The sequence below is a fragment of the Alosa sapidissima genome, chromosome 5 (assembly GCF_018492685.1).
Source record: "Alosa sapidissima isolate fAloSap1 chromosome 5, fAloSap1.pri, whole genome shotgun sequence".
Classification (NCBI taxonomy): domain Eukaryota; kingdom Metazoa; phylum Chordata; class Actinopteri; order Clupeiformes; family Clupeidae; genus Alosa; species Alosa sapidissima.
Genome location: NC_055961.1, coordinates 29,175,466 through 29,201,535, shown reverse-complemented (window position 1 = coordinate 29,201,535; position 26,070 = coordinate 29,175,466). Strand labels below are relative to the sequence as shown.

General features: G+C 43.4%; 1 protein-coding gene across 1 annotated transcript; it reads left to right on the top strand.

Moving 5' to 3' along the window:
• The first annotated feature begins 13,285 nt into the window (after window positions 1-13,285).
• On the top strand, window positions 13,286-14,287 carry LOC121709774 (trace amine-associated receptor 13c-like). Its single transcript, XM_042093377.1, has one exon. It carries the CDS (start codon window positions 13,286-13,288, stop codon window positions 14,285-14,287), a length of 1,002 nt encoding a protein of 333 aa, XP_041949311.1.
• Window positions 14,288-26,070: the final 11,783 nt, after the last annotated feature.

The following is a 26,070-nucleotide window of genomic DNA, read 5'->3' as shown; positions in this document are numbered from 1 at the left end:
TCTGTAAATATTAGATGATCAGATGATTTACAGTTCTATGTAATATGTCATGTTTCATGTTTTTGTAATGTTTCATACAGTGATGCAGGTCTACTGCAGTGAATAGGCTAAATACAACTTTGATCATTTTAATAGCCTACTACTGTATAGTTAACTTTGGCCTTGGTGCCCTGACGTGTGGCCTTTGTGCCCCCCACCAAATATGCCCAACTGAAGGCCAAGTGGCCTTGCCCCCAGAATGGTGAAATTCCAAGCCTGGTCACCGGTATTGGCCGATTTCCGGCTCCCATTGACTTACATTGAACACATGTAAACAAAACGGCAATTATGTACTTAAACTAACGCCGCTGACTTATGCCAGCAACCATTCCACTTTGATAAGAAACAACATTTGCGTACAACATATGTGCAGCAAAAATAACAGAATTTGGATCAAGCAATGTGGAGAAATCTCTGGAGGAAGAAAAAATTGACGCTGCTTGACGGGGAGTGCTTTGCATTTCCCATTGTCCATGAGTCATTTGATCATGTCTTCATTTCCCTTATTATTATTTTTTTAAGAAAACTTTTTTCCCCTTCGTCTTTACTGTAGGGTAATGTTTGTATCATGATGAAAGCAAGACTATTGAGGACCAATGTCAGATAGCTCATCCAAAACCAATTCCCGTATTAAATATTGATGTTGTACTAAGCTAAAATAATCATCAAACATTAGCATGTTTATTTTTATCTATTCCGTTTTGTTGCAATCCTTGCCATAAAATCTGTCTCTGTGCCAAACCCTGATGAACTCACTGGATGTGAAGGTGCTCTCTAGTGGTGCAAAGATGCAGGGGAGTAATGGGGGAGGTCCAGTTTGCAAGGTTTGGAACATATGACTCTCATGCCCTGCTTGATTCAGAGGTCAAGTGATGTCCGGTTCACAAACATGTTGACAAACAGGCCTGTTTGTTATTATGACCATGGAGACACTGACTTTTGTGCATGTTTTCTTGCCTTTTCCTTGTCAATTAACTCCAGATGGATTGGTCCTGTTGCACTTTTTGAGGTGAACACTGATCACACATACAAGCCTATTTCAAATAAACACTAGAGGTGAATTCTGGGAATTCCAGAAAAATAAATAAGTTGGCTACAGCAATTAAAAGAAGTGGTTGAGAGGGATATTGTTAACAGTAATAAGGTCATATTATTTTGACACTGGACCTCACCAAGACACAGTATGATGAGTGTTTTCAAGGAAAACGTTCAAACAACACAGAGATGGTTAACTGTTACAAACGTTGCTGATAAGTCTGGTAACATCAAAAGTGAATGCCATAACAGACAGCATCATGTCTGTGAACACCCATGTAAGCAAAGATCCTTGATTACTAGCTCCGCTTTAACCCTCTCTGATGTAAGGTTTTCTTTTTGGCAATGACCAAATAAGGAGTAAATACAGTTATTTTAGCTTCTAGATCACTCAATCACCTGGTGAACCCATAAACCCTTGTCAATCAAACAAATAAATGGGCAATCAAACAAATTTGTGGGCAGCCGTGGCCCACTGGTTAGCACTATGGACCTGTAACCGGAGGGTTGCCGGTTCGAGCAGTGGGCCGCTGCTAAAGTGCCCTTGAGCAAGGCACCTAATCCCTCACTGCTCCCCGAGCGCCGCCATTGTAGCAGGCAGCTCACTGCACCGGGATTAGTGTGTGCTTCACCTCACTGTGTGTTCACTGTGTACTGTTTGTGTTTCACTAATTCACCGATTGGGTTAAATGCAGAGACCAAATTTCCCTCACGGGATCAAAAAAGTATATATACTTAATACTTAAATTAAAAATCTAAATAGTGAGGTCACGCTGTTGTAATGTGTCCCTGAACCCCATTACAGTGGGCAGTGCTTCGATTTGGCCAGCTTCACTCGCGGTCCGCGCGTGGGATCACGCGGTATCACGCGACTTTAATTTGTATTTTTCCAGTGAGACGCTGCAACAACCCAAACAACCGGTAGATGGCTCAAGTGAGCAGGGTGTCTCGTAAAAAGAAATGGAGCCTGGAAAACCCTACACAGACTTCACTACAGACTTTAGCAGACTGGTTTAGAAATAAAGTAATAGCCAGAAATATGCCTGCCCTAATAAATAAATATTTGGTTAACTGCGAGTGAATCCCGTTTGCAGCCGTAGAGACGCAGGACAAATTAAACATTCTGGTTTTCTCCGAGTGCAACGATGATAGACAGACATCATTTGGACAAAATATAGAGTATTAACCTCCGTTGCTCAGCCAAATGCCTTCCTGTTACGTCCTGTTATCACGGAGTTACAGGCGATAAACGATTTTTGATGGTCACAAGTTTACTTCATTAGGGACTGTTCGTTATTTATTTAAGTTTTGGGAGCATTAGTCCAAAAAGACGTGACCCTCCCTCGCCAGCAATACATTTTTCTATGACCCTCCAAAGTGATTATGAAAAAATCACTGTCAACCTTTTCCGGGTTTATCGCCTACTGTATTTTAACGTTTTCACATATTTGGCCATAAGCCGTTTATCATAGGCTATCACGAAACCAAACTACAAAGGCGAACACTTTAACAGGGGGAATTAATTGGGCATGAATCATGCTGAACGCTATTTCGCTACCTTAGAATAATATGGTTCTATCTGCGTTTTGAGTAGGTACAACCGGGACGATTGAAACGGGGACGAATGAAACATTCCGGTTTTCTCCGAGTGCAACGATGATAGACAGTCATCATTTGGACAAAACATGGAGCATATTAACCTCCGTTGCTCAGCCAAATGCCTTCCTGTTACGTCCTGGTATCATGGAGTTACGAGCGATAAACGATTTTTGATGGTCACAAGTTTACTTCATTAGCGGTTTATTTTTTTGGATTATTAAAGAGTGTTTTTCATTTAAAGGTTTGACTTCGTGCTTATTCAGTAGAGCATTTAGTGCTCTCCCCAATCCCAGACGTTCACATTGCATGTTTGTTTGTAATGGATGCAACCGCGAGATAGGCTATGCGTTTGACAATAAGTTGTTAACAGAACCAAGACATATAGCCCAGCAGCAATCTAGGGACTGATCGTTATTTATTGAAGGGGGGAGGAATTTTGAGTGCTTCAGTTGGAAGTTGCATGACCCTCTCTTGCCTGCTAGAAATTTTTCAATGACCCTCCGACAGAATTGTTAAAAAAGACATGACCCTCCCCTGCCAATTGTCTTCCGCCCGCGCCACACACTTTGTGATAACGTTCTTAAATCAATCTTTCCCGTGAGCTTGCATGCTACCAGTCCTTCCTTTTCAAATGTGTTGCGCCTGTTTGCACAATTTCACAAATAATCATATGTGATTAATAGTATGACAAATAATCACTGTGCACGGGGACCGAAACAATGCATGCCAACTTTTTCCGTGTTTATCACGTATTTTAACTTTCCCCGCTGTCTTGCCGTTTTAATGTTTTCCCGAAGAATATCCCATATTTTAATACGCTCATAACAGCCCTGCCATCGGGCCTGTCTCTGTGTTGTCCTGTTGCTACCCCTTGCCCTTCCAACGAAACAGATGTCTTCAAATCATCGTTTTCCTTGCTTGAAGGCGAGCTTAGAGTGATGTTAACCTATTTAAGTTTAACGGCGCGATTGTCGTGAGAGCACGATTCATTGGCGCTTGCATGTTCGGCCTTATGTCTACGTGCGCACCTGAGGCTACTCAGCTGCAAGATAAATAATTTCCCCTGTTTGTATGTTCACTGCAAGTTGGCCTACCATAACTTACCAACTCTGCACTGTAGACTGGCTATTTATATTTTTCTGTGAAATAAGCAAATGTATTTGTTCAACTTTATGAAGCAGAATTACGCATAGGGTACTTGGAACATAATACATTTGACAAAGGACAGATGAATGTTGCTAGTGACAAAATATTAACTTTCAGTGTTTTACGATGTCTTTGTCATGGGGAAGTGTTTTTCCCCATGCATTTATTCTAGGTTACTGTCAGTGACTGCCGTGAGAGAAGCGGGTTGTGTGTTTCGTTCATGTCAGTGACTGACGTGAGAGAAGCGGGGTCTGTGTTGTGTTGCGTTGCATTGCGTTAATTTATTTTCATTGGGCATACCGTGCCGTGCCGTCCACAGCTCTTCAGTTTTGACAAAGCCAAAATTACTCCTTTTGAAACAATGAGTGCAGGAAGCGCGTTTGTATGGTTATATTGCTTGACGGGGGGGGGTGTCCCAAGCAGCTTTCAGCCATAAGGCTACTTTGAGAACATTTCAATTCACCCGACACTAATATTCAAAATGTTGAAAACAATTCCGGCATAGCCTATAAAGCAGTTTAATTAAATAGAATGTTAGTTGTAAACAAACGAGCTACTTGGTGAGGCTTGGCCTCACAGATGCGCTCGTGCCTTAGATGGCAGGAAAAATCTTCACGATAGGCCTATTAACTAACCACCCGATTCACGTTGGCTGGGGGGAAGGGGGGCCATCAGACAATTGTGCCCAGTTAATCCGGCCCTTCCCCCAAAAAATCACACCTTCCCACCTCTGACAGCTTAAAAGAAGTCAAGATGACTCCTTACTCACAGACCTATTCACAAACCTGCGGTTTTGAAATCCTATGCAGCTACAGGAGCTTCCAATCGCGAGGAAGCAATTTTGCATTGTAGGCATAACTAACATGCAATAACGCCGCCAACAACAACCAAAACTAGGCTAATCATTGTCAACATGTAAATTAAATGTAACATTAGTGTGAATCAAATTAAAATGTTCTCTTTTGCAAACGTAGGCATAGTAACAGAATAATTTAATAATGTTACAAAGATACTACATCAATCCGTATGTTTCATTGGGCTACTAGGCTATTTGTTTTGCCTTGATTCATTTAGGCTAGGCCTTTTTATTCAGGGGCCGTATTCACAAATAATTTTAAGGCTAAAAGTAGCTCCTAACTGGCGAATTTAGGAGCAACTCCTAAAAATAATGGGCGTGTCACTCCTAACTTCAGGACTCCTAATTTTTTCACAAAAAGTAATTCACGAAGCATTTTAGACCTAAATGTAGCACCTAAGTCTGGGACAGCTTAAGTCGAGAGGACTCCTAACTCACTAAGACCTATTCATAAACAGCTTTTTTGTGGCATTTTACGTTGCAATGTTTTGAAATAGCCTATGCGCAACAGGAGCTTCCAATCGCAAGGGAACAATTTTGCATTCATAAAAGGGATGCAATAACGCCACCAACAACAACCAAAACTACTCATTGTTAACATGTAAATGAAATGTAACGTTTCATTGTGAATCAAATTAAAATGTTCTCCTCTTTGCAAACGTAGCCTAGGGATATGGTGACAGATTCATTTAATAATGTTGCAAAGGTAGGCTACTGCATCAATCCATAGGCCCATGTTTCATTAGGCTACTAAGCTATTTGTTTTGCCTTACTCTTTATTCATTTAGGCTAGGCCTTTTTATTCAGTTATTAATCATCTTCCGTCCTTCGCACTACTTGTGTAGCGCACGCATTCTCCGACCTGTCACCTGTCAGTCATCATCGGAAGAGAGGTGTTTGGAATTCCCGCGTTACAATCGTCAGCCAATCAAGGTGGTCACTTCAGTCAAGCTCGTGCATGAGTAATGACGTCACCCATAGCCACGAAGACTCACTCCTAGTTTAGGAGTTGTCTGAAAGGCTTTGTGAATAACTTTTAAGAGAAAACTCCAATCTAAAATCTTTAAGTGCGATTTAGGAGTAGCCTACTCCTAGTAGTAAGATAAAAGCCTTTGTGAATAGCCTACGACCCCAGTTATTCATCATCTTCCGTCCTTGTGTAGCGCACGCATTCTGAGACCTGTCACTCATCATTGTAAGGGAGGTGTTTGGAATCATGCCCGCGTTACAATCATCAGCCAATCAGCCAATCAAGGTGGTCTCGCTTGCCCATTTACCCAAATTAATGGTCGAATATTACTGATGATCATTGTTATTTAAGAACATGCAGTGTGCGTAGGGTACCAAAACATCTTGCTCGTAAAAAAGCATCATAACGCACATTCTGGCGGGTCTGTTATTTACTGTAGGCTGCGCAAACCACATGCCTTTATTTTGGGCAAGCCTGCATTAATTCATTCATTCAACCTTTATTTATTCTCGGAGGGTCATTGAGGGAAGCCCTCATTTTCAATGAAGCCGAAATTACAGAAGCGAAGCAAAGCGCTCCACAAACAAGACAACATTCGAGGCCTTCTGTTGAAGAATTTTATATAAAGCCTGCGCTGACAGTAATCCTCCTGCCCCTGATAGGCCTACCACAGCTGTGGATAGTGTGGAGTGTTCAAGTAATAAAACAATCCAATGTGTGTCTCAATTGTCCCCCGCTGACCACCTCACACATTTCTCTAGATTTTGCAACGAACTTACATGAGACAATGCCATAAAATATGCCAGTTTTAGGACACAGAATAATGTTTGTAATGATACCAGGTAGGCCAGGTATTGTCGAAGGTGCATGGTGAAGTGAAATTCTTACTTTGGAAAACAAACATTTGCCGATATCATCGCCGATCATCAGAATATTACAGATTCTGTGTTCTGGACTGTAGGTAACTTGTTAAGCCAGTGGTTCTCAAACTTTTATTTCATTCCCCACTTTGATCAAGGGGCATGACTGATGATAGTGGAGATAACGTGTTATCCCGAGGCTTTTGCAAGTAAGCATCTTCGACGGTAGTCTATTAAAAATATAAGTTTTCGATGTCCCAAACGGAGAGCCATACTTTATTGTTTTTAACGATCTCTATGTTACACACAAAAATGTAGGCATGGGGACATGATGAAGTAGGTTATCCAACTGTCGTGTGTTAAATTATTGTGATTACGAGCCAGTGGTTTTCAAACATTATGCGTGACTCGGACATCTAACTAAATGCAACAGGCTCATATCGTCCTCGCATTCGCAAAATGAGGACCAGTGTTTTGTCAAATTGCAAATAGCTATTCGTTTTAACTATTTTTTTTACAAAAAGCACTTCATACTATCTTAATCTTGGAATATGGGGAGGGAAGTGGCGCGTCTGCAGTCAGCCAAATATGAATGTAATTCTGCGGCATAAAGCAGATGTAATTGTTTATTGTACAGAAAAATAAAAATGACATGTCAAGCAGTCAATTGACTACATTGCAGTCAAGAAGTAGGCCAAATTAATTTACGAAACCAAAACGTGGGTCATAGTTGTCTAAGCCTCTATTGCGTAGCCTGTTAAAAACGTAGCCAGATAGTATTAAATCGGCAACAACATTGTTTTCTGCAGAAGCCTACCCAAGGCTACAGATTAATTCTGAACAGTTATTTCTCTACTGGCTCAATTATCACACCACTGTTTTGATTTGCGTAGTTGCGTTAACCCCAACACTGACAATAATGTAGACAGCAAATTTCGATTTTCGTGTAGTCAAGCCTTAAGCCATACCCAAGTAGCCTAAATCGAGGTAATGTTTAATTATGCCTGATTTATTTTGTTATTGAATTCGTAGGCTGGGATTACTCTCGGCAACAATTATGTAAGGGACGGCAGGCAGAGCGATGTACAGTGGCAGAGCGCCGCACAGTGGCTGAAAGTGGTACTAAAGCTTCACGCAGCTTCACGCCGCGTAATGCGCGAATGAAGTGGTCATTTGAAAGCGATGCCCACTGTAGTGCTCCTACAATGAGGAACATCTACCACGTGTTGGCAACCCAATATGACCTCCTGGGTGTCCTCCTACCTTTCACCACCCGGGCAAAGGTGAACAGCTTTGGGACAAACATCGGGACTGGGATGATCCTAAACTCCCTGAACACCTCTTGCAGACCTGGAGAGTATGGGAATCCGAACTTCAGTACTTACCTTCCTTGATGTTGCCAAGGTGCTACTTACCATCTGCAATGGACAATGCTCAGGTGACACATGATGTCCACATCTTCTCTGATGCCTCAGAGAAGTCATACGGGTCTGTAGCGTACCTCCGGTCAACAGCTCCTGATGGTAATGTACACATAGCCTTTCTCCTTGCTAGATCCCGTGTTGCCCCACGGAAACAACACTCAGTGCCCCGACTCGAGCTATGCGCAGCTTTAACTGGAGCACAGCTAGGGAAACTCCTCTTGAACGAGCTCACACTGCCAATACAAGAAGTCACCTACTGGACAGATTCCACAACTGTTCTCCATTGGCTGCAATCCCAGTCCTGCCACTTCAAGGTATTTGTGGGTACCAGAGTGGCAGAGATTCAGGAGTTGACCAACTTGAAGTCATGGAGATATGTGGACTCTGCCAGGAACCCTGCAGATGATCTCACCAGAGGAAAGAGTCTCAAAGATTTGCTTGGAGAAAATCGATGGATCCAAGGACCACAGTTTCTCCTACAGCCTCCCAGTGAATGGCCTGAACCCTTCGGAACCAACTGGTGATGACGGTGTAGAGCTAAGAAAGACAGTCTTCTGTGGGCTAATCACCTCACTACCACCTGTGACAGATGCACCCAAGCACAGCAGCTGGCAGGAATTACTGGAGGCAGTAGCTGAGGAGCTTCATGGGGCGGCGGGTCTGACGGGTCATCCACCTGCAAGCACCTTCCAGGAAGCAGAGCTTTTGGTGCTGAGAAGGGTCCAGATGGATTGGTTCCCTGAAGACTATCAGCTCCTGAGACAAGCCAAACCGGTGCATTCTAACAGCCAATTAATCTGCCTCTCTCCTGAGTTTGATGAGTCCACTCAGCTCATCCGAGTTGGAGGCTGTTTAAGGCTCATTGAGGACCTTGACCATGCCACGGTGCACCCCATTGTCCTGGATCCCAGTCACCAGAACACTCGGCTGCTTATTAAGGAATATGATACTCGGTTGTGTCATCCAGGACCAGAGAGAGTGTTTGCGGAGCTCCGCCGGAAATTCTGGATCCTAAGAGGCAGAGAGGCTGTGCGAAAACACCAACGGATAGCCAAGAATGCCGTAGGTGGAGGTCTAAGCCAGCTTGCCAGAAGATGATGGACCTTCCACCTCCTCGCCTCAGGCTGTTTAAACCAGCATTTCATTATGTGGAATGGATTGCTTTGGCCCCTTTCTGATCAAGGTGGGGCGCCGTAATAAAAAGAGGTGGGGCCTACTGTTCAAATGCCTTACTACGAGAGCCGTGCATCTGGAGATCCTTACCTCTATCGACAGTGACGCCTTTCTCATGGCTCTTCGAAGGTTCATTGCCCGCCGTGGTAAGCCTGCAGAGTTATACTCTGACCAAGGCACTAACTTCCGTGGGGGAGAAACTGAACTTAGACGCCTACAAGCAACTTAGCCCTGACCTGCAACAACACCTTGCCAAGCAGCAGATCAGTTTTCATTTTAACCATCCTGCTGCCCCACATTTTGGCTGAGCGTGGGAGCGAGAGATACGCTCAGTTAAGGCAGCACTTTACACCACTCTTGGCTCAGATTCCATCACAGAAGAAGTCCTCAGGACCGTCCTTACGGAGATTGAGGCCATTCTAAACTCCAAGCCCCTTGGATATGTGTCCGCCGACCTGGCAGATCCCGATCCAATAACGCCCAGTTGCCTTCTTATGGGGCGGCCGGATGGTTCCTTACCTCAAGTTGTTTATCCGGATTCTGAACTGTTGGGCAAGAGGAGATGGAGACATTCCCAGGTGTTGGCAGACAGGTTCTGGACAGCATTCATCAAACATTACCTTCTTGGGCTGCAAACCAGAGGAAAGTGGCAGAATCCATCTCCAGAAGTCGAAGTCGGTATGGTGGTGATGCTGATCGACCACCAGCTACCACGCTCATTATGGCCAATAGGAAAGGTAACTAAGGTTTTTCCAGGCCCTGATGGCAGAGTGAGGACTGTTGAAGTACAGAGAAAGGACAGAGTATACACCCGACCTATCACCCGCCTGATTGTGCTGCCGGAGGTCCAAGACCAAGACGACAACCCTGATGATCCGGATGGACCCTAGGCGGCCTTTCCATGGCGCAAATTTGGGCACAAATTTGGGGGCGGCTTTGTTGGAAAGGCCATGTCTGTGCGCATGTGCCAGTATGAACATTTCCCGTCGTCACTTCAAGTTAGATGCAGCAGCGGAGTGAGAGGGAGAAAACGTTTGTGTGTGATGTGTGCGTCAATGCTGAAAAAGTGAGTTGTTCTGTATAATTCCTGTATGTTTAGATTCGTTTGAGCATTGTATGTGATATATGTTTGAGTGTTGTGATGTAGTTTGCTTAGATACATGTTTAGAGCTCGTCAATAGAACCTAGCATTTACGGAGATTACATGCACTTTGTAATTCCTTGTAGTTCTTGATTAATGTTGTTATCTCCTTAAACTGTAACCTGTTTCATATCTACACTATGTTAGCACTTATATGTGACATTATTTTGCCTTATTAGACCCGTTTCTGACGATGTATGACATGTGTAAGATGTGACGTGTTTGTACTTAGATTAGTGGCCACTTCGTGGAAAATTCCAGAGCCTAGCGTACAGTCAAATGGTAATTCAGCTGGCCGCAAGGTGGCACTATTGTATTGCATTTCAATGGTAATTACTGTTTTACATTAGAATTAGTCATTATAATACAGAAATGTCAGTTTATAGTGTATTAATGCAAGTAATGCCAATGATTATGTAACTTTATAATGGAAAATTAACAGACACATTATTTCTTGTTTATTCTTGTTTTCCAGACCACACATACATACACAGATACACGAAACAGACATATGCATACAACTAGATACATATAGCCATTGGAACATAACAACCAGTGTACCTTATTGTGCTTGCTGTGCTGTGTAAATCTTTCAACACCTCAAGAAAAATGCTGGATTGAATTGCATCGACTCTTTTGTGTTCTGATCGACACCCCAGTGAGACACCCATATTAAATACATCATTCCACATACAGTCCTACCATTATTTACCAACCCAACACCCATTTAACACTAAGCTTCCTTGACACGAGCGCTTCCCTATGAATAACACTGTGCGTCCATTGCGCATCAGGTGCTACCTGGGCCTAGGCTACAGATAAAAAAATAAAAATAAAAAAAACCTCCTGTTTTTCACGTCAGTTCGCGCCCCAGTAGACTTATTTCGTCTTCAGGTTACACTGACTTGAACAAATCAGTGGGTACGTTTGACTTCTTGCTGTGCTGTGCAGATCTAGCTACAACATTGTAATGGAAACTTGCATAAAGTTCAGCCAGATCTGCACAGTGTGGCAAGAAGTCAAACATGGTCATTGCTTTGGTTAAGTTTACTACTTTCAGACTTTCCTGACACTCTCTTGAAATGTATACACCACGACTTAGACTAGTGGATTGCATGTTAAGACCCTGGAGATGATGTTATTACAGCGTGGAGTCAAAATTCAAATCAAAAGTGTAAGTAAGCTTTAAATGTGTTAACATATTGTGATACTCCGGACACTTTATCCCACAGGAGGGAAACTTCCCGAACTTTATTATCAACAAGTATAACAGAAACGAGTTGCTGTTTTGGCCACAACTCACGCTCAACAGGGCAATCAGTCGCACCTGCGCACACACACACACACACGCACACTCACGTAAACTCCACCCCTCAATTCCCCTAAAAGGCACACAACAATTTAAGAAACTCAACAGGTTATCACACTGCCCCCCCCCCCCCCCCCTAAAGCCCCTCTCCCTCGAGGGGTCATGCAAAAGTCATTAAACCGGCGGTTTGTGGCAGTCTCCACCGCTGTCTCTGTGGCCTGCTTGGGCCTGGTCCCGGTCTGCCTTGCAGGCAGGGTTGAGCAGGGAATGCTGAGGGGGTGTCAGGGACATTAAGGCTGGGGGACATTGGAGAAGGGGAGGCTGAGGAATTTGAATCTGCAGAGGGCCCGGGGTTTGCCTGTGAACTAGGCCCCAGCTCAAATAATGGCACAGCATTCCCTCTGTATGGTGCTAATCTGTCCCGGTGGAGAATGACCCACCAACTCCTCGGCCTGGAAGTCTCTGCCATTACTCCTCACATCATAGTTCCGTTTTTGCCTCATGCCAGCCTTCTCCAGCTGGTCCCTGGCAAAGGCATTGGCCTTTTCTAGGCGATCCTGAAGCTTCCAAGCATACTTCGGCCCCGGTGGGAGTTCAATGTCCGGTGGTCTACCAAATACCAGCTCTGCAGGTGTCCAAATCTCTTTGGCCAGCATTAGTAGAGCAGTGGTGCAGTTTAAAGAGCTTTGGACAGCAGAGCGGTATGCCATCAACACAAAAGGAATATGTCTGTCCCAGTCACGCTGGTGGTCTGCTGTGAGTATGGCTAGCTGCTGTTGCATAGTTAAATTAAACTGCTCCACCAGGCCATCACTTTGTAGATGTAATGGTGTTGTGCATGTTTTCTGCATGCCTAAACGGTCACACAAGGCAGCAAAAATGTTGGATTTGAAATTGCGACCCTGGATGGATGACCTCTGCTGTACCGAACCGGCTGCCACGAGGCAGGCTTCGCAAAAATGGAATCAACTGTAAACAAGCTAACGGTCCATGCTATCGCTGTTATAGGGCCAACGAAAGTTGTACAACAAGCTGAACTAGTGAGCTTCTTTTTAAACGGAACCGCGTGTTTCCTTTGCTTTACAGTGGAAACCGGGTGATAAGCGGGATAACAGCCTTCGAGGTGTGTCCAGTTATACGGAATTAATGGACTCGACCGGAGGCAACACCCCTCCGATGCGCGTCGGGGAGTTCTTTGGCCCTCGCCATCGTCCATTAATTCTGTATAACAGGACATCTCGGCGGCCGTTATCCCTTACGTATTATATGCACTATGGACTAAAGTATTTGGCATATTTAAGATTTAATTTGGAGTTGTATCCTGATTTTGTATTTGTGTAATGTAACGTTGGATAGAAAAATGGATAATTGGGTTTTTGGGACATTCTTGGTATGCTCAACATATTCAATAATGCCAAACTAGGAAGTTGATATAAAAGTAAATACTCAAATGCAATACAAAACCTTACATATTAGTATTATGTGCACTATATGGACTATTTGCCCATTGCACCCACAGGAACTTCAATGACATCCCATTATACGTTTGATCATTATGGGTGGGCTAGACTTTGTTATTAATAGATAGCAATCCACATGAGGATCTGTTTTTCACAGCTGCCATTATTTCACCAACATATAAATACAAGGTCAGTATCGGGAGTAATCAGTAGAAAAGTTGGGTGTGCTGCCAAGCTGGGACAATATTATCGTCAGGACAACCAGTCACGGTAATGGAAGACCCCTGGAGAGCTGATCGCTGCTATCCAGCCCTGAACTCTTCATGTACAAAGTTTGTCAGGCCACAGGCACTATACATCATCATGTACATATTTTTGTCTTCAATATCTGTGTCCACTGTTCTTCTAAATTTGCTGGTGATCATCTCGATTTCTCACTTCAAGCAGCTTCAGACTCCAACCAACCTGCTCATCCTCTCTCTTGCTGTGGCAGATTTATTGATCGGACTGACTGTCATGCCTGTGGAAGGGTCACAATTAATTGAAACATGCTGGTATTTTGGGGACACGCTGTGTAACATATTTCCGTTCATTTATTCAGTGGCTATTTCAGGATCTCTGTGGAGCCTTGTATTAGTTTCCATTGATCGTTTCATTGCAGTCAGTGATCCTTTAAGGTACTCATTGAAGGTCACACACAACAAAGTAGTTATCATTGTTGTTCTAGGCTGGTGTATTTGTCTACTTTATATGTTCTTCTTGCTTTATGACCACCTAACTCAAATGGAGCCTCACAGGACATGTCACGGAGAGTGTCTGCTCACAATCAGTTTCTCATGGATTGTTGGTGATGTTTTTGTGTCATTCATTGTGCCTTGTTCCACGGTTATAATTTTAAACATGAAAATATTCTGTACAGCTAAGTATCATGCAAAGGTGATTAACTCTGTTACAGAAAGAGAAAGGGCTGGTAACAAGGACACAATAACAAGTAAGAAATCCAGCCATAAAGCTGAAAAAACAATAGGGGTACTCGTTACAGTTTATTTGCTCTGCTATATGCCATATAATTTAAGCATTTTTGCATACGGCACTGACTCATTATCTTATCTATTTAACTGTCTTGTATGGATTATGTATCTCAACTCCTGCATGAACCCAATAATATATGCTTTATCTTACCCATGGTTTAAAGTCTCAACCAAGCATATCATCACCCTTGCAATACTTCATCCAGGTTCCTCTTACTTCAATGTAAATTCTGATGTGAAATAGCTGAACTGACACAATTGTTAAAATTACCAGCATTTGTTAGACAGAAAGTGTATAAATCTGGGGTGCCCAAATACTTCCCTATAAAGGTCCAACAATTATCAAAAGTAAGCATTCATGTTATATCACTTCATATATTTTGTCAGTACGCTGTCAGCACAACATCCGCTGGGGGAAACGGTTGTACGAAGTAAGAGGCCTGTCACAAACACAATACAATATCCCTCCTGCCAAACTGGACCAGTCAGCACTGGAGAGAATGGAAAAGCTGTTACACATGGCTCTTCTTTAAGGATAGGAGCTTGGGATGAACTGTGTGAACACAAGCACACAACCCCTATGTAATAACTTTGTATGTGCAGATCTAGCGACAACATTGCAATGGAAACATGCATAAAGTTCAGCCAGATCTGCGCAGCATGGCAAGAAGTCAAACATGGCCATTGCTTTGGTTCAGTTTGCTACTTTCAGATGACCAGACACTCTCTTGAAATGTATACACCATGACTTAGACTAGCGGTTTACATGTTAAGACCCTGGAGATCGAAATTCAAAGTGTAAGTATACTTTAAATCTGTTAACATATCAACCACAATTTCCACGGAAAATGAATGGCAATGATTGAATTAGCCACCCTCACTGTTTTGAGATTTCCTGTCAATCTAGGAAATACATCATAAATCATAATCTGACTAGCTGATGTACATGTTAAGAGATGATGTTATTACAGTATGGAGTCAAAGTGTATGCTTTAAATCAGGGCCGGTTCTAGCCCTTTGGTTGCCCTAGGCGAGATTAAGTTTTGCGCCCCCCTCCCCCTTTTAACATCACTGAGAAACATACAGTATATTAGGGCGTACTTAACTTAATATAACTTAACTGCTTTCCTTTGCATAGCAGTTTTTCCACCCACTTATAATTCTACTTCTATACATTACAGTTAAACAATAAGTTAGACAAATAAACAATAAGTTAGACAAAGCCAAACCCCTCCCCCATATCGGGCAATCAGACCACATTAGCATCCTACTAATGCCCCGATACAGACAAAGAGCAAAAGTCACCAAACCGGTTCTGAAGGAGGTGAGAATGTGGCCGGAGGGGGCCGTCTCACAACTTCAGGACTGCTTTGAAACAACAGACTGGGATATCTTCAAAACAGCTGCCACCCACAACAACCACATTGACATTGAGGAATACACAGACACTGTGACCTCCTACATCACCAAATGCATCGATGATGTTACAGAAATAAAACACATCACCACTCGGGCCAACCAGAAGCCATGGCTGACAGGAGACGTCCACAGACTGCTGAGGGCCAGAGACAAAGCCTTCAGAGCTGGAGATGTAGCTGGCCTAAGAACAGCGAGGGCTAACCTGTCCCAGGGCATCAGGAAGGCAAAAAAGGATTACACAGACAAAATAACAACACACTTCAAAGACAGCAGAGATGCACAGAGCCTATGGCAGGGCATACAGGCCATCACTGACTACAAGCCTGCGCCACGGAGCTGTGAGAACAACACCTCTCTGCTAAATGACCTGAACAGTTTTTTCGCCCGTTTTGAAGCACAAAATGACATTCACCCACAGAAAACCCCACCTCCCCCCCACGACCAACCCCTGTACCTGTCCTCTGCCAGCGTGAAGAGGACACTAGCCACCATTAACCCACGCAAAGCAGCAGGCCCAGACAACATACCAGGACGAGTGTTGAAGGACTGTGCAGAAGAGCTGAAGGATGTTTTTACAGACATTTTCAACACCTCTCTGGAGCAAGCAGTCATCCCATCATTTTTCAAAACTGCCACCATCATACCCGTGCCAAAGAAATCATCACCATCATGCTTCAATGACTACCGTCCTGTAGCACTCACGCCCATAATCATGAAGTGCTTCGAACGGCTAGTCATGTCACACATCAAAGCCACCCTACCCCCCACCCTGGACCCCTTCCAGTTTGCATACCGAGCCAAACGATCCACGGAGGATGCAATCTGCTCTGCCCTCCATCCAGCCCTCACCCACTTAGACAATAAAGACTCATATGTGAGAATGCTGTTCATAGACTTCAGCTCAGCATTCAATACCATAATACCACAACAACTCATCAGCAAACTGGACAAGCTAGGATTCAGTACCTCCCTCTGCAACTGGCTGCTGGATTTCCTGTTGCAGAGACCACAAGCAGTACGTGTCGGGAACAACACCTCAAGCACTCTGACCCTGAGCACGGGGGCCCCTCAAGGGTGTGTGCTCAGCCCCCTGCTCTTCACACTGCTAACACATGACTGTACAACCACTCACAGCTCCAACCATCTGGTGAAGTTTGCGGACGACACAACACTGGTGGGCCTCATCACTAAGGGCGATGAGGCTCACTACAGAGAAGAAGTAGACCTGCTGGCTAAATGGTGCAAAGACAACAACCTCCTGCTAAATGTCAGCAAGACCAAGGAGATTGTTGTCAACTTTCAGAGAGGCCACAAACAACTGCCACCACTGTCCATCGACGGAGATGCTGTGGAGAGAGTGAGCAGCACAAAATTTCTGGGGGTGCACATCAGCGACGACCTCTCCTGGACCACCAACACAGCATCACTGGCGAAGAAAGCCCAGCAGCGCCTCTACTTCTTGCGCAAATTGAAGAAGGCAAGTGCCACGCCTCCTGTCATGACTACATTCTACAGAGGGACCATCGAGAGCATCGTCTCCAGCAGCATCACAGTGTGGGGCGGAAGCTGCACAGATCAGAACAGGAAGACCCTCCAGCGCACTGTTAACACAGCTAAGAGGATCATTGGAGCACCACTCCCCTCCCTGCAGGACATTTACACCACCCGCCTCATCCGCAAAGCACTAATGATTGTCAAGGATACAACCCACCCTGCACATGAACTGTTCAGCCTCCTGCCCTCTGGAAAGCGGTACAGGAGCCTCCGCTCCCGCACCACCAGACTGGCAAGTAGCTTCATCCACCAAGCAATCAGGATGCTGAACACTCTACCCACTCTCCCATCACTGACAGCCCCCCCCACCCACCAGCCAACCAGGAACCTAGGAAACTAGGATCCTGTCTACCAAACCCCCCCAGTTACTTCATGTAACTGTTAAGACTATAGAAATATACAACACAACTACCTCTATTTTTTTTAATATATGTCCTATATTTCTATTTTGATACATACATGTTCTATATTTCAGTCTTGCACTTTAATTTAATGTTTATTGTCTATGGCTATGTCCATAGTATGTCTATGTCTGTATTTAAAGCATGTCTATGTCTGCATGGGAAAGTAAGAAACGAAATTTCAATTCTTTGTATGACCAGTGCATGTAAAGAAATTGACAATAAAAGCCGACTTGACTTGACTTGATAAGTGATTAAAGCTGCAGTTGGTACGTTTGACAGATTGAGGGGAGTTTGTGCTCGTCAGTGCGCACCAGACTGCACCAGACAGTGTCTGACAGTCAGATATCACACAGCCCTGCTCTGATTGGACCAGAAGAACCGGGAGCTGTGGATTTTTGCTAAACAAATAACAGGCTATAGGTAGAGGTAGAAGTGCGGGTTTTTTTCTAAAACCGGCTGATTTATGTTGTTCTCTCGGTTAGCATAGTGTCGGTTTCAGTGAATATGATCAAAAAACTGCTAACTGCCTACTACTTGTATATATATATATATATATATAGAAGTATATATACTCTTTTGATCCTGTGAGGGAAATTTGGTCTCTGCATTTATCCCAATCCGTGAATTAGTGAAACACACTCAGCACACAGTGAGGTGAAGCACACACTAATCTCGGCGCAGTGAGCTGCCTGCAACAACAGCGGCGCTCGGGGAGCAGTGAGGGGTTAGGTGCCTTGCTCAAGGGCACTTCAGCCGTGCCTATTGGTCGGGGTTCGAACCGGCAACCCTCCGGTTAAGTCCGAAGCGCTAACCAGTAGGCCACGGCTGCCCCTTGTGATGATGCATGGACAACAAACACCGATACAGGGGGGGAATGCCTCTGCAGTCAATTGGATAGACCTAACCAATCAGAGCAACAAAATAGCTTACCGTGAGGTGTAGGAAGAAAACACACGAACCATCCTTCTGCTCCTATATCCCCTCCGTTTTTAAAAATAATTCTGTTGTGATATGCTACAAACATGTTAAACAGCTGGGAAAGGCTGTCGCAAATCCCACGAACGAGGGAACATGTCGCAATGCAACAGCGCTGTTTTCCCTTGATGAAAGTGAAACCACCAGTTTTCCCACATCTCAACTTTGGCCAAAGTTCTCAGAAATAATCGTTTTCAGTGATACAAACTCATTAAATAATATGAATTTTCCATATGGGGTCTTAAAAGCCATGTATCCTTCTAGCCACAGCGTTTTTGTTTCAAACATAAGCCTAATCTAAGCGTGCTCAGATGACGTGATAGACCAGGCGCTGTTGCTCACCTGTCCATCATCGTAAAGCCTGATTTGATTGGTCCGCCCGATTTAGGGCGAGCATACTTCCACCACAGTGGAGCAATACCGAACTTCCCGTGGGGCGGGAATGAATGTAGAGAGCAACTCTACTTATACGTTATCCAGATCCTGGTCTTTTGACATTTACATCCATGTAGGTTATCAGTGAAGTTACGTTTGCTAATAATACGTAGCAAACTAGCAAAGTAGGCCTAACAGTCGCTAGCTAGCGATATACAGTGGGCAGTGCTTCGAATTGGCCAGCTTCACTCGCGGTCCGCGCGTGGGATCACGCGGTATCACGCGACTTTAATTTGTATTTTTCCAGTGAGACGCTGCAACAACCCAAACAACCGGTAGATGGCTCAAGTGAGCAGGGTGTGTCGTAAAAAGAAATGGAGCCTGGAAAACCCTACACAGACTTCACTACAGACTTTAGCAGACTGGTTTAGAAATAATGTAATAGCCAGAAATATGCCTGCCCTAATAAATAAATATTTGGTTAACTGCGAGTGAATCCCGTTTGCAGCCGTAGAGACGCAGGACAAATTAAACATTCTGGTTTTCTCCGAGTGCAACGATGATAGACAGACATCATTTGGACAAAATATAGAGTATTAACCTCCGTTGCTCAGCCAAATGCCTTCCTGTTACGTCCTGTTATCACGGAGTTAGGCCTACAGGCGATAAACGATTTTTGATGGTCACAAGTTTACTTCATTAGGGACTGTTCGTTATTTATTTAAGGGGCTACCGGAGGAGTTTGGGGAGCATTAGTCCAAAAAGACGTGACCCTCCCTCGCCAGCAATACATTTTTCTATGACCCTCCAAAGTGATTATGAAAAAATCACTGTCAACTTTTTCCGGGTTTATCGCCTACTGTATTTTAACGTTTTCACATATTTGGCCATAAGCCGTTTATCATAGGCTATCACGAAACCAAACTACAAAGGCGAACACTTTAACAGGGGGAATTAATTGGGCATGAATCATGCTGAACGCTATTTCGCTACCTTAGAATAATAAGGTTCTATCTGCGTTTTGAGTAGGTACAACCGGGACGATTGAAACGGGGACGAATGAAACATTCCGGTTTTCTCCGAGTGCAACGATGATAGACAGTCATCATTTGGACAAAACATGGAGCATATTAACCTCCGTTGCTCAGCCAAATGCCTTCCTGTTACGTCCTGGTATCACGGAGTTACGAGCGATAAACGATTTTTGATGGTCACAAGTTTACTTCATTAGCGGTTTATTTTTTTGGATTATTAAAGAGTGTTTTTCATTTAAAGGTTTGACTTCGTGCTTATTCAGAAGAGCATTTAGTGCTCTCCCCAATCCCAGACGTTCACATTGCATGTTTGTTTGTAATGGATGCAACCGCGAGATAGGCTATGCGTTTGACAATAAGTTGTTAACAGAACCAAGACATATAGCCCAGCAGCAATCTAGGGACTGTTCGTTATTTATTGAAGGGGCCACCGGAGGAATTTTGAGTGCTTCAATTGGAAGTTGCATGACCCTCTCTTGCCTGCTAGAAATTGTTCAATGACCCTCCGACAGAATTGTTAAAAAAAGACATGACCCTCCCCTGCCAATTGTCTTCCGCCCGCGCCACAACCACACACTTTGTGATAACATTCTTAAATCAATCTTTCCCGTGAGCTTGCATGCTACCAGTCCTTCCTTTTCAAATGTGTTGCGCCTGTTTGCACAATTTCACAAATAATCATATGTGATTAATAGTATGACAAATAATCCCTGTGCACGGGGACCGAAACGATGCATGCCAACTTTTTCCGTGTTTATCACGTATTTTAACTTTCCCTGCTGTCTTGCCGTTTTAATGTTTTCCCGTAGAATATCCTACATATTTTAATACTCTCATAACAGCCCTGCCATCGGGCCTGTCTCTGTGTTGCCCTGTTGCTACCCCTTGCCCTTCCAACGAAACAGATGTCTTCAAATCATCGTTTTCCTTGCTTGAAGGCGAACTTAGAGTGATGTTAACCTATTTAAGTTTAACGGCGCGATTGCCGTGAGAGCACGATTCATTGGCGCTTGCATGTTCGGCCTTATGTCTACGTGCGCACCTGAGGCTACTCAGCTGCAAGAGAAATAATTTCCCCTCTTTGTATGTTCACTGCAAGTTGGCCTACCATAACTTACCAACTCTGCACTGTAGACTGGCTATTTATATTTTTCTGTGAAATAAGCAAATGTATTTGTTCAACTTTATGAAGCAGAATTACGCATAGGGTACTTGGAACATAATACATTTGACAAAGGACAGATGAATGTTGCTAGTGACAAAATATTAACTTTCAGTGTTTTAAGATGTCTTTGTCATGGGGAAGTGTTTTTCCCCATGCATTTATTCTAGGTTACTGTCAGTGACTGCCGTGAGAGAAGCGGGTTCTGTGTTTCGTTCATGTCAGTGACTGACGCGAGAGAAGCGGGTCTGTGTTGTGTTGTGTTGCGTTAATTTATTTTCATTGGGCATACCGTGCCGTGCCGTCCACAGCTCTTCAGTTCTGACAAAGCCAAAATTACTCCTTTTGAAACAATGAGTGCAGGAAGCGCGTTTGTATGGTTATATTGCTTGACGGGGGGGTCCCAAGCAGCTTTCAGCCATAAGGCTACTTTGAGAACATTTCAATTCACCCGACACTAATATTCAAAATGTTGAAAACTATTTCGGCATAGCCTATAAAGCAGTTAAATGGAATGTTAGTTGTAAACAAACGAGCTACTTGGTGAAGCTTGGCCTCACAGATGCGCTCGTGCCTTAGATGGCAGGAAAAATCTTCACGATAGGCCTATTAACTAACCACCCGATTCACGTTGGCTGGGGGGAAGGGGGGCCATCAGACAATTGTGGCCAGTTAATCCGGCCCTTCCCCCAAAAAATCACACCTTCCCACCTCTGACAGCTTAAAAGAAGTCAAGAGGACTCCTTACTCACAGACCTATTCACAAACCTGCTGTTTTGAAATCCTATGCAGCTACAGCAGCTTCCAATCGCGAGGAAGCAATTTTGCATTGTAGGCATAACTAACATGCAATAACGCCGCCAACAACAACCAAAACTAGGCTAATCATTGTCAACATGTAAATTAAATGTAACATTATTGTGAATCAAATTAAAATGTTCTCTTTTGCAAACGTAGGCATAGTAACAGAATAATTTAATAATGTTACAAAGATACTACATCAATCCGTATGTTTCATTGGGCTACTAGGCTATTTGTTTTGCCTCGATTCATTTAGGCTAGGCCTTTTTATTCAGGGGCCATATTCACAAAGAATTTTAAGGCTAAAAGTAGCTCCTAACTGGCGAATTTAGGAGCAACTCCTAAAAATAATGGGCGTGTCACTCCTAACTTCAGGACTCCTAATTTTTTCACAAAAAGTAATTCACGAAGCATTTTAGACCTAAAAGTAGCACCTAAGTCTGGGACAGCTTAAGTCGAGAGGACTCCTACGTAACTCACTAAGACCTATTCATAAACAGCTTTTTTGTGGCATTTTACGTTGCGATGTTTTGAAATAACCTATGCGCAACAGGAGCTTCCAATGCGAGGGAACAATTTTGCATTCATAAAAGGGATGCAATAACGCCACCAACAACAACCAAAACTACTCATTGTTAACATGTAAATGAAATGTAACGTTTCATTGTGAATCAAATTAAAATGTTCTCCTCTTTGCAAACGTAGCCTAGGGATATGGTGACAGATTAATTTAATAATGTTGCAAAGGTAGGCTACTGCATCAATCCATAGGCCTATGTTTCATTAGGCTACTAAGCTATTTGTTTTGCCTTACTCTTTATTCATTTAGGCTAGGCCTTTTTATTCAGTTATTAATCATCTTCCGTCCTTCGCACTACTTGTGTAGGGCACGCATTCTCCGACCTGTCACCTGTCAGTCATCATCCGAAGAGAGGTGTTTGGAATTCCCGCGTTACAATCGTCAGCCAATCAAGGTGGTCACTTCAGTCAAGCTCGTGCATGAGTAATGACGTCATCCATAGCCACGAAGACTCACTCCTAGTTTAGGAGTTGTCTGAAAGGCTTTGTGAATAACTTTGAAGAGAAAACTCCAATCTAAAATCTTTAAGTGCGATTTAGGAGTAGCCTACTCCTAGTAGTAAGATAAAAGCCTTTGTGAATAGCCTACGGCCCCAGTTATTCATCATCTTCCGTCCTTGTGTAGCGCACGCATTCTGAGACCTGTCACTCATCATCGTAAGGGAGGTGTTTGGAATTATGCCCGCGTTACAATCATCAGCCAATCAGCCAATCAAGGTGGTCACGCTTGCCCATTTACCCAAATTAATGGTCGAATATTACTGATGATCATTGTTATTTAAGAACATGCAGTGTGCGTAGGGTACCAAAAACATCTTGCTCGTAAAAAAGCATCATAACGCACATTCTGGCGGGTCTGTTATTTAGCCTACTGTAGGCTGCGCAAACCACATGCCTTTATTTTGGGCAAGCCGCTGGCTGGGCAAGCCTGCATTCATTCATTCATTCAACCTTTATTTATTCTCGGAGGGTCATTGAGGGAAGCCCTCATTTTCAATGAAGCCGAAATTACAGAAGCGAAGCAAAGCGCCCCACAAACAAGACAACATTCGTGGCCTTCTGTTGAAGAATTTTATATAAAGCCTGCACTGACAGTAATCCTCCTGCCCCTGATAGGCCTACCACAGCTGTGGATAGTGTGGAATGTTCAAGTAATAACACAATCCAATGTGTGTCTCAATTGTCCCCCGCTGACCACCTCACACATTTCTCTAGATTTTGCAACGAACTTACATGACACAATGTCATAAAATATGCCAGTTTTAGGACACAGAATAATGTTTGTAATGATACCAGGTAGGCCAGGTATTGTCGAAGGTGCATGGTGAAGTGAAATTCTTACTTTGGAAAACAAACATTTGCCGATATCATCGCCGATCATCAGAATATTGCAACAGATTCTGTGTTCTGGACTGTTGTTAAGCCAGTGGTTCTCAAACTTTTATTTCATTCCCCACTTTGATCAAGGGGCATGACTGATGATAGTGGAGATAACGTGTTATCCCGAGGCTTTTGCAAGTCAGCATCTTCGACGGTAGTCTATTAAAAATATAAGTTTTCGATGTCCCAAACGGAGAGCCATACTTTATTGTTTTTAACGATCTCTATGCTACTCACAAAAATGTAGGCATGGGGACATGATGAAGTAGGTTATCCAACTGTCGTGTGTTAAATTATTGTGATTACGAGCCAGTGGTTTTCAAACATTATGCGTGACTTGGACATCTAACTAAATGCAACAGGCTCATATCGTCCTCGCATTCGCAAAATGAGGACCAGTGTTTTGTCAAATGGCAAATAGCTATTCGTTTTAACTATTTTTTTATGATAGTAGCCTATACAAAAAGCACTTCATACTATCTTAATCTTGCGAATGGGGGTGCGCAGGACTGAAGTGCAATTGATTAGACAGATAATTGGCAGAGAGTCTACAGATGTGAAATCGATGCTTGTGTCAAAATCCTGATTAGCATATGATTATCTTATGCCTTCCCCCAGGTTTGCTGGACCAGGAAGTATGAGGAATCCCGCAGGGAGCACTACACGTGGCTCTGACATCATCCAAAACAAACAAACTTGTGTCAGTGCAGGAAGGTGAATCCCGTGTGTTTTACTGAACATCACCTGAAAAGGTGCTGTTGCAAATAGGATTTTTATAGCTAGATTATAACACAATCACACAGTTTCACCAAGCATAAGCCCCCCCGCATTAATTTTAATGCCTTTTATTCACCTTTGTTGTACACAAGTTCCAAGCTATTGAAAAGTTTTTTAGTAAAAAAAAAAAATTGTAGTTCGTTTGCTCCCTTTCTTTCAATAAAGTATTGGATTTATCACAAATGCCAGCTTGTGTGAGATGAGTTTTTTTCCCCCACCCTATGTCCTTTATGCTTTCAACTATTATGAAAAGTGTTTACATGTAAAGAAAGAAAGTGTTTAAATTTAGGTTTGAAGAAGGTAAGACTTTTGAAGACCATTGTGATTGAAATTCTAAGCATACGCTTTTTGGTATAGACAACAAATACCAACTTTATTTCTCCTTAAAAACCACTAAATTAAACTAAATGTATTTTGACCTAGTGCACAATTAAAGACTTTTAAGGCTTTAAACTAATTTAGATTGAAGATTTTGACCCTTTAGAAACCTAGTTCTAGTGTGTGTGTAAAATAAATGTACAGACACTCAACAAGGCATTGTTACTGAGTTTGTGCTCGTCAGTGCGCACCAGACTGCACCAGACAGTGTCTGACAGTCAGATATCACACAGCCCTGCTCTGATTGGACCAGAAGAACCGGGAGCTGTGGATTTTTGCTAAACAAATAACAGGCTATAGGTAGAGGTAGAAGTGCGGGTTTTTTTCTAAAACCGGCTGATTTATGTTGTTCTCTCGGTTAGCATAGTGTCGGTTTCAGTGAATATGATCAAAAAACTGCTAACTGCCTACTACTTGTATATATATATATATATATATAGAAGTATATATACTCTTTTGATCCTGTGAGGGAAATTTGGTCTCTGCATTTATCCCAATCCGTGAATTAGTGAAACACACTCAGCACACAGTGAGGTGAAGCACACACTAATCTCGGCGCAGTGAGCTGCCTGCAACAACAGTGGCGCTCGGGGAGCAGTGAGGGGTTAGGTGCCTTGCTCAAGGGCACTTCAGCCGTGCCTATTGGTCGGGGTTCGAACCGGCAACCCTCCGGTTAAGTCCGAAGCGCTAACCAGTAGGCCACGGCTGCCCCTTGTGATGATGCATGGACAACAAACACCGATACAGGGGGGGAATGCCTCTGCAGTCAATTGGATAGACCTAACCAATCAGAGCAACAAAATAGCTTACCGTGAGGTGTAGGAAGAAAACACACGAACCATCCTTCTGCTCCTATATCCCCTCCGTTTTTAAAAATAATTCTGTTGTGATATGCTACAAACATGTTAAACAGCTGGGAAAGGCTGTCGCAAATCCCACGAACGAGGGAACATGTCGCAATGCAACAGCGCTGTTTTCCCTTGATGAAAGTGAAACCACCAGTTTTCCCACATCTCAACTTTGGCCAAAGTTCTCAGAAATAATCGTTTTCAGTGATACAAACTCATTAAATAATATGAATTTTCCATATGGGGTCTTAAAAGCCATGTATCCTTCTAGCCACAGCGTTTTTGTTTCAAACATAAGCCTAATCTAAGCGTGCTCAGATGACGTGATAGACCAGGCGCTG

Bases quoted from the DNA above. Each gene is read 5' to 3' on its own strand.
- LOC121709774 (XM_042093377.1), top strand. From the start codon at position 13,286: ATGGAAGACCCCTGGAGAGCTGATCGCTGCTATCCAGCCCTGAACTCT.